The sequence below is a fragment of the Austrofundulus limnaeus genome, unplaced genomic scaffold (genome assembly GCF_001266775.1).
Source record: "Austrofundulus limnaeus strain Quisiro unplaced genomic scaffold, Austrofundulus_limnaeus-1.0 Scaffold933, whole genome shotgun sequence".
NCBI classification, from domain to species: Eukaryota; Metazoa; Chordata; class Actinopteri; order Cyprinodontiformes; family Rivulidae; genus Austrofundulus; species Austrofundulus limnaeus.
Window position 1 is genome coordinate 49,757 of NW_013953335.1, and position 9,761 is coordinate 59,517.

General features: G+C 42.9%; 1 protein-coding gene across 1 annotated transcript; it reads left to right on the forward strand.

Moving 5' to 3' along the window:
• Nucleotides 1–1,487: 1,487 nt before the first annotated feature.
• LOC106533374 (multidrug resistance protein 1) lies at nucleotides 1,488–9,649 on the forward strand (the record flags this gene model as incomplete). Its single annotated transcript, XM_014029641.1, is given in 16 exon segments — nucleotides 1,488–1,581; nucleotides 2,169–2,322; nucleotides 2,410–2,458; nucleotides 2,538–2,729; nucleotides 2,805–2,976; nucleotides 3,590–3,714; nucleotides 4,199–4,370; nucleotides 4,456–4,569; nucleotides 5,674–5,784; nucleotides 5,867–5,992; nucleotides 6,076–6,279; nucleotides 6,367–6,537; nucleotides 7,374–7,535; nucleotides 7,618–7,809; nucleotides 9,293–9,439; nucleotides 9,545–9,649. Coding segments are annotated over 16 exon segments (2,290 nt in total), but the record flags the coding sequence as incomplete, so codon positions are not given.
• Nucleotides 9,650–9,761: the final 112 nt, after the last annotated feature.

A 9,761-nucleotide genomic window follows, 5' to 3' on the forward strand; every position in this document is an offset into this window, starting at 1 on the left:
GAGAGGTCAGAGGGGGTCAGAGGGGGTCAGAGAGGTCAGAGGGGGTCAGAGGGGGTCAGAGAGGTCAGAGGGGTCAGAGGTCAGAGGGGTCAGAGGGGGTCAGAGGGGCAGTAATTGTTTCCCTCCTAATTGAACCTCTTGTCCCAACACTTTTATATTTCTCAATCTCAGTTCTTTGCTTGGTGTTAATTTTTTAATTCCCTAAAGCTTTTCAGGATCAGTAGAACCTCATGAGCATAGTTTAATTTTTACTATTTAGGAGTTAAAAGTGTAAAAAAGTGTTCAGTTTAAAAATGTCTGAAGACAGTTAGTCTGAGCTGTTCAGGATCATAACGAAGCTGTCAGCACTAAACTACACCTTTCACATTTAAAAACCATGAACGTTTTCACTTTTAAACCCTTTTCTTTGAATTATCCAGTGTTGATCATGGATTTGGTCAAAAATGTACATAAACTTTTAAATAGCTCAACAAATCTTTGGTAAATGTAAAGTATATTATGTTCTAAATAAATGTTAGAAATATCTTAACCTCACACTTTTCTGTAAAGCTGAAAGCTGAAGACACAATTAACTTTAATTAAATTAACATTAGCAGTCCTGATAGAAGCTGTTTGATGTGTAAAGATGAAGAAATGTGAAACATTTGTAACATATAACATTTATATCTTCAGACTGGAGACACAGGTGGTGGTCCGATTCCTCACATTCATGAAGGAAACTTTGATTGATGGTTTTCTGTTAATACCTGAGTAAACATGTTGTTTATAAGTTATTTGTTCTTCCTGCTGTGGTTTTACTGCTGTTCAGGAGTTTACAGCCTCTCTCAGCTGCTGTTTGATGAGACTCAGACAGGAAGTGGTCTTCACGTCTTGTAGACGGGAAGTGGTCTTCACGTCTCATAGACAGGAAGTGGTCTTCACGTCTCATAGACAGGAAGTGGTCTTCACGTCTCGTAGACGGGAAGTGGTCTTCACGTCTCATAGACAGGAAGTGGTCTTCACATCTCGTAGACAGGAAGTGGTCTTCACGTCTCGTAGACAGGAAGTGGTCTTCACGTCTCATAGACAGGAAGTGGTCTTCACGTCTCGTAGACAGGAAGTGGTCTTCACGTCTCGTAGACAGGAAGTGGTCTTCACATCTCATCCAGTCCATCGTGTGTTGATGTGTGAATGTTTGTAAATTGGCAGTGAGATTTAGAAAAAGAGGCACCACCTAAATTCTGACCCAGGGCACCAAACTGGCTCGGGCTGGCCCTGTTTTTAAAAGACAACAATCTGTCAAACAACAAGTTTCATCAATAAAACTTCACTACAGTAACAGCTGGATTGTGATATCTAATATGTGAGCTTCTCCTCAGATCCACATGATGATGTGTTTATTTTTATTTATGTTTGTTTGACATTTTTCATATGTAAAGCATCTTTTTACAAAAGAAAAAAACTGATGCAGATGTTTGTGTAACATCATGTTTTGTACAAACCTTCAGTGGGAATGAGATGGTTGAAGAAACAACAGATAAGAAGAAGAAGAAGAAGAAGGAAAAGGTGCAGAAGGAGCCCATGGTCGGTCCCGTCACTGTGGTAAGTTACAGCCTGTCATCATCATGTTTCTGAAACAACTTCTTCTTCTCCTGCAGTGTGTGTGTGTGTGTGTGTGTGTGTGTGAATGAAAACAAGGAAATCAGCGTTTTCACAAAGTAAATCAAAGCAAAGCTTTATTTTAGTGTTAAACTGTAAAAAGTGTATTTTTAAATGTAACAGAAATGTTTCCTGGTTTTTGTTACATTTTAGGACCTTTAATGGTATAAACACTTACCTTGTCAGGACCAGTAGTCCTTCTGGGGACCAAGGTCTGGTCCTAATAAAGTGGAACATTAGGGGTTTTTGGGTGAGGGTAACAGGCAGGGGCAGTTGTTGTTTATTTAAACAGTACCTGTGCCATGAAGGCTAGTTCTCATCTGTTGGCGGTCCTAATAAGGATAGAAAGTTTTGTGTGTGAAAGGTCCAGTGAGAAGGAGGTGGGGAGGTGGGGGGAGTGCAGCACATCCTCCTGTTGTTTGGGCTCAGCTGCACCGGTACTCCTGCTGTTAGGAGATAATTTCCTCTCTGTTCTTTGTCTCATGACTTCACCGAGGATTTTTAATTACAATATTTGATTCTGATTCCAGTTCAGGTTTGCAGACAGGTGGGACGTTCTGATGATTGTTGTGGGGACCGTGATGGCGATGGTCAACGGCACCGTGCTTCCTCTCATGTGCATCGTCTTCGGCGAAATGACGGACAGTCTGGTGAATAGTTCTGTACCGATCCTGGACGACCCCAGTGAGTTTTAGGGTCAGGTGACCTCAGCAACATTTGAAACAACCAAGTCATTTTCCAGTCCAACCATTTGAACCTTTGTGTTTTCAGAACAAGTGAATGGAAGCATGACCAACAAGCTGGAAGCTGACATGACTACGTAAGGTTTTACCAGATCAACACCAGTGGATTACTGGGAGAACCTGTGTGTAAACTCCTGTCTGTGTGTTGTATTCCAGTTATGCCATCTATTACTCCATAATGGGAGCAGTGGTGCTGGTTGCAGCCTACATGCAGGTGTCTCTCTGGACGCTGGCGGCAGGACGGCAGGTGAAACGCATCCGCACCTTGTTTTTCCACAGGATCATGCAGCAGGACATCGGCTGGTTCGATGTGAATGAGACTGGAGAGCTGAACACACGTCTCACAGAGTGGGTAACAAACATCACACACTTATTGTCGACCTCACAGAGCGGTGACATCACTCTGACGGGTTTTATCTGCAGTGACGTCTACAAGATCCAGGAGGGCATTGGAGACAAGGTGGGCATGCTGATCCAGAGTTTCAGCTCCTTCATCGCAGCCTTCATCATCGGCTTCACCAAAGGCTGGAAGCTGACTCTGGTCATCCTGGCTGTGAGTCCTGCTCTGGGGATCTCTGCAGCTCTGTTCAGTAAGGTAAAGTTTGTTGTGCTTTCTCTCACCAACCACATGTTTGACTTTAACAACAGAAATGGTGATAAATTATTTATTAATTATATTACAAACTGGTCAGATTAAAGTATTCAGTCTGGGTGTTTAAAGCACTTATTTCTGACATAACAGACACATTAGTGTTTGAGTTGTCTTCACAGATCGATTGATTTTTAGCAGATTCAATCCTCTGTCCAGCCTGTGGTAATAATGATAAACACATTTCTTTTCTTACCTTCCTTTCCCTCCAGTCTCCCCATGAGGGATTCTCATATTTCTAACCAAGGAGAGCTTCCATGTCTCTGATGGTTTAACAGCTACAGTCCAGTTTTTAAAACCCACCTTTGTTTTTCTGTTTAAAAGCAGTTTGAACAGAAATCTTGATAAAAGAAAGCAGTGCTCCTTGAAGACACGTGTATTGCCCACCACACACACATCATCTGGTGTGTTGGGGATGGCTTTCAGCTACTAAAACACCAAATTTAATTTTAATATCTGTCAAATTAAATTACCACCATTAATGTTTTTGTGATGGTCCATTAAGCTGTGGCAACTTTTTTCCTTAGGTTTTGTTTTGTGTCTCTTGTCCTTTGAACAGGTGCTGGCAACCTTCACTTCCAAAGAGCAGAGCGCGTACGCCAAGGCTGGTGCTGTGGCTGAGGAGGTGCTGTCCTCCATCAGGACCGTGTACGCCTTCAGCGGGCAGCAGAAAGAAATCCAGAGGTATATTATTGTTGTTGTTATTGTGAATTAGTTTCAGGCTCGCTCCAACACTCTTAAAAGACAAAATTAGATATTTGTTTTGTTAAAATGGAAGCTCTCTGCAGGTCAGATAAATATCTGCAGTAAGAGGTTGTAAAAAAATAAAACCCATTTTCTGCAAATGTCGTCCCTCCATTTGTTGCAGTGTTTGCTTTCATTGCAATTGTCGTCGCATGATTTACCAAGAATGCAGAAACACGTTGGAATAATGCACAGAAAGTCTGCGTGTATGGTAGTAAATAATGATTTAATTCTGAGCGACAAACGAACAGGACTCGATCAGGAAGCTCTGTATGCTTGTGGCTGACACGTCAGCGGACACAGCCAATAATATACACCATGATAACATCATATGACGTGCTTATAACCACTAAACAACTAACTAATAACTAATTTCAGTAAAGCATGTTTGTGACTTTGTGTATTTGGTTGTGTTGCACAAAAGATATCACAAGAACTTGGAGGACGCAAAGAAAATGGGAATAAAGAAGGCAATGTCTGCTAACATCGCCATGGGCTTCATGTTCCTGATGATCTACCTGTCCTACGCTCTGGCCTTCTGGTACGGCAGTACGCTCATCCTGAGTGATGAGTACACCATCGGCTCCGTACTCACCGTAAGTACACACATATTGTACCAATTCTTTTCTCTGTTTAAGCTGAGAAACCATTTGAAGCTAATCACGGCACATTTGCTTGAAGGTGTTCTTTGTTGTGATCATTGGAGTGTTTGCAATGGGCCAGACTTCTCCCAACATCCAGACGTTCGCCAGCGCCCGTGGAGCTGCGTACAAAGTGTACCACATCATCGATCACGTAAGGATCAGAACAGGTTCAACTCAAACCACACGTTGTTTTCAATCCTGTCTCTGGACTGGTGTCAGTTTGTATCACTGATCACTGTACGCTCTGTAGAGCTGCTTTCATGCAGTCAAACAGTCAAATAACCTAATGTGACTGGTTTTTCTCTAATTGGATCACCTGCTGCTTGAATAAAAACCAGGAAACAGCAGGTAATTTGGACCAGTGCTGCACAGCTGTTTCCTGGCTGTGAGTAAATACAACTTTCTGTTTGTGAAGGTAATTCTAACTCTTTGGCTCATGTAGAAAAGATTGTTTTACAGATTACATGTTAGACTCGTTATGACAGCATAAAAACTGGTAAAGAAAAGTGCATTTTACAGACTGCTGCTGAAAAATAAACCTGTTTGCATGTGAACACTTCCTGCAGCAAACGTGAGATTTGCAGCATCAGATCTGTTTGTCAGGATTTGTTTAGTGACAAACAGACGTCGTTTCATTGTGATTATAAAACACACACGTGTTTATTGTACGTCTTCCTCTTGTCTCGTTTCTTGAACACAAAGGTTGTGTTTAATCAGAATGTTTTGTCTCAAGTAAAACACATCTCAACTCGTAACAAAAAGCTTCAGATGGAAAATTGAAGGGATGTATGTGTGTCTGTACGTGTTTTTGTTGCCTGGTGGGGACACTTGTTGACTGTTTGCCTAGTACACACAGCTTTGTGAGGACCTGCTGTTCTTTATGGGGACAAAAGCCCGGCCCCCACTGAGGAAAACACCTTTGAGTCAAGAGCTTAAAGTAGAACTAAGGTTTGTGCTTAGGTTTAGGGTAAGAGGTCAGGATAAGGATATAGAAATGACTGGATAAATGGACGTCAATGCAACGTCTGAGAATAGAAGAAAAAGTGTGTGTGTGTGTGTGTGTGTCTGGAGCATCAAGAGAGGTTGTGAAACCACAAAAAATAGTGTAAATAAACATTGATCCGGTTAAACTCCCTCACCCTCACCCGGAAAGCGAACAGCCTTCCTCTCATTGTCTGAGTTTTTTTTTGAAGAATCAGTCTTGATCTTATTTCAGAGAAACTCCAAACCAGAACAGACTTTGTTTTCTCCACAGAACCCGAGCATCGACAGCTATTCAGAGGCCGGCTTCAAGCCCGACTTCATCAAAGGGAACATAGAGTTCCAAAACATCCACTTCACCTACCCCTCCAGATCCGATGTCCAAGTATGTTCCCAGCTCTAAAAACAGCTGAAGTTCTTCCAGTGATGAATCATTTTAAACGGTCTCCTCTCCAACACATTTGTAGATATTAAACAACATGAGCTTAAGTGTGACCAGTGGACAGACCATGGCGTTGGTAGGCAGCAGTGGTTGTGGTAAAAGCACCACCATCCAGTTGCTGCAAAGGTTTTATGATCCCCAGGAAGGAACCGTAAGTTGGACTCATCCATATAATCACCAGTTCAGTGACGGTGAGCTACAGCTAAAGGTTTACGGACCTGCGTCTGTCGGTAGGTGTCCATCGACGGTCACGACATCCGCAGCCTCAACGTCCGCTACCTGAGAGAAATGATCGGCGTTGTGAGCCAGGAGCCCATCCTCTTCGCCACGACCATCAGTGAGAACATCAGATATGGCCGGCCCAAAGTCACGCAGTCTGAGATCGAACAAGCTGCCAAGGAAGCCAACGCTTATGACTTCATCATGAACCTTCCTGACGTACGACTGTGTTTTCAGCCACCATGTTTCCTACGCTCGTGAAGATCAGGTCCCAGTTTTTTCTAACACCATATTTTTGTTGAGCAGAAGTTTGAAACACTAGTTGGGGACCGAGGAACTCAGATGAGCGGAGGGCAAAAGCAGAGGATTGCCATCGCTCGAGCTTTAGTCCGTAACCCAAAAATCCTGTTGTTGGACGAGGCCACATCTGCTCTGGATGCTGAGAGTGAGACCATCGTACAGGCTGCTCTCGATAAGGTACACATTTCATTTATTTATTTAAAAGGACAAAGCACATTAATCAATATTCTGTGAATATAAATGCGCCAGAATTAGCACAACAGGTAAGTTTCATCCATAGTCCTGAGCAGATAAAAAACTAACAGTTCATAAAACAAGTGCACAAAACAGACAAAATTCAACACTGCCCAACAAACACACAAACTCCTCAGTCTACAAGGGACACAGTATGACTGATCACCATATATGTATTAGCTCAGTGCTACACGTTCTCCTCTCGTCACTGAGGTCCTCCATCCACATGACAGAGAGGGGAACACAAACATGACTCAGCTGCAACTGAAAATATGGATGGAGGACAACAGGTTAGCTTGTTTGTCGCACTAGCACCGAGCTAATACATATAAGGCAATATAGCATGAGGGCTAGCACAAAGGCTAACAGGCTAATCTGAGGTTGTTCTTCCATGAAGCAGCTCTGTTGTTCTCCATCCATATTTTCAGTTCCAGGCTGAGTCATTTCTACCTTCTCCTCTCTGTCAACGCTCTCTGGTTTCATTTAAAAGAGTCGATCATCAGATATTGTCCAAGATTAACCTTCAGGGTGGATATAGCTCGCTAGCAGCCTCGCACCGAGGACCTATCCACGTCATCATTTACCCAGAATGCTTTGTGTGGAAATAAAATGGCTCCGTCAGTGTTAAAATATATTTTTAAAAATTTACAAAACTAAACATCCTACAGTATTTTTTCAGTCTTTATTTTACAGTTAAAATAAATGTTTATCAAATAAAGTCTAATGTTACAACTAATCATGGATCTTTTAAATAGTGTGTGAATGTGTTTTCTGCACAGGTCCAACAAGGCCGTACCACATTAATTGTGGCCCACCGCCTGTCAACCATCAGAAATGCTGACGTCATTGCGGGCTTCCAGAATGGTAAAATAGTAGAGCAGGGGACTCACAGCGAGCTGATGGACAAACAGGGAGTCTACCACACACTGGTCACCATGCAGGTAATGTGCACACCTTTACACAGCGGGCGGTCCCAGCAGTTCTCAGGTTCCTTCAGAGCGCTCCTTCCTCTCGTTGCTGCAGACCTTTCAGAAGACGAAGGAAGGGGAGGAGGAGAACGAGGCGATGGTGGAGGAGAAAAGCCCCACGTCAACCTCCCTGTCCAAAGCTTCGCTCTTCAAGAGGCAATCTACCAGAGGCTCCTCCTTCTCCGCCTCAGGCAGAGAGAAGGAGGACAAGGAAGTGTCAAAGAATGACGAGGACAAAACAGAACAGGTGAAGTACTTCTCAGACATATGTTAGGTTAGGTAAAAAAAAAATAAAGAAATAAAGAATAGGTTATATTGTCCAGTTTACTCAGGCTTTATAACAGGTCAACAGCAGTGGTGGGCCTGGTTTGGCTAATCGGCTAATAGCAGAACTGATTTTTCACTGACTTTAAAAAACCGTTAGAGGACCAATTAACTTCTGCTCAATTATGTGTTGCCAACTTTAAATACGCTAACAGCTAACTAACAAGCTAACATGAAGAGGTTTTATCAGTCCCATTCAGCTGGACGGAGACAAAGACGCGTGACGCAGACTGACTTAGTGAAGCTAACTTTTGTCCACCACTGGCCAACTGAGACCAGTAGACCATTTATGTAGTTACTGGTGGAGCCTAAAGGGCTCGACACACAGGGAGCCACAAACTACAGCGATTAACAGCTGTGGTCACAACCAGGGTGAAACCTGACACACGGGACGTGATAGTGATGGCATCGTTGTGAATCGCACTCTCAGGTCGCTGGTCTTCACGAAATTTGATTGGTTCTTCTACTGCTCTAGTAAAGGTTTTTGGTGGTTCACAAAAAAAAGGGGTATGTACATTACAGACGTGTAAACTAAACACACCTTGTGATGCTAATGATGTTTTAAAACAAACGTACACCAAGATACAATTTTATGTGGAAAAACTTACAGGATAACTTCACTCTGGTGCCAACAAATTCCCATAAAGCTGCCTTTTTTAGTGATCACTTGGTGAAGGGTCATATAGAACTAGAGTTTGACAGAGCTAAAGTGTTAGCTAACTGCAGTGTGTAGCATACTCTCCTCTCATTGGTCCGTCAATGAAACCCTCAGTGATTGGTTGTAACGCCAAGAGGCAGTGACAAAAGTTGAACATTTTTCAACTTTCATATGTTGCGTCACAAGCTCACGTGTGCACGTCTGTGTACGAAATTTCACATGCGTGATTTTCACCTGTCGCTTGGCTGGAGGAGGGTGAGTGATTGTCGCCTCATCGCACACGTTCCACAGGAAATGAATGGAGAGCGAGCGACGTGGCCCCCATGTGTCGAGCCCTTTGTTCCGGGTCACAGGTCAGCAGAGAAAACACTGAGGTTGCTTTGGAAACACCTTTTGAATTGTGCAAATTCAACAAAGCTCAAAGCAGAAAAAGCTTTGATATTTAGGGGAAATCTTGTATTTGATACTAAAGTAAAGTTTAACACGAATCAGTTTGGAGCAAATACATCAGGTCTGTATAAAGACGTAAAGACATAAATCAACATTTTCTTGAAAAACACGTGAGCTCAGCTCATTTTGCACAATTTTAAGTACAAAATGGTCTGTTGTTAATGTAGATATATAATCTCTGGGAAGACGTTTTACAAACTACCTGCGTGTTTCCTGTATTTTCACATTTAAACATTGATGATGTTAAATTTTGATTTATTTGTTTAACAAACGGGGCTCATTTTCTTCGTCTCTGCAGGATGAGGATGTTCCCATGGTGTCGTTCCTTCAGGTGCTGCGTCTCAACGGTTCTGAATGGCCTCTCATGGTGCTGGGCTTGATTTGTGCCATCATAAACGGAGGCATACAACCTGTGTTCGCTATCCTCTTCTCAAAGATCATTACTGTAGGTCACTGCTAGCGCTGCAGAGGTCATGTAGAGGTCATTGACATAGCGTCTGTCATAGCAGCTGTGAAGCTTTCTGAAGTAAACTGTTTTTATCTCCTCCAGGTGTTTGCTAATCCGGATGACAGTGTGGTCAGAGAACGAGCAAACTTCTTCTCCCTCATGTTTGTCGCCATCGGAGTGGTGTGCTTCTTCACCATGTTTCTACAGGTAGGCACAGTGTAGGTGCTTCTTCACCATGTTTCTACAGGTAGGCACAGTGTAGGTGCTTCTTCACCATGTTTCTACAGGTAGGCACAGTGTAGGTGCTTCTTCACCATGT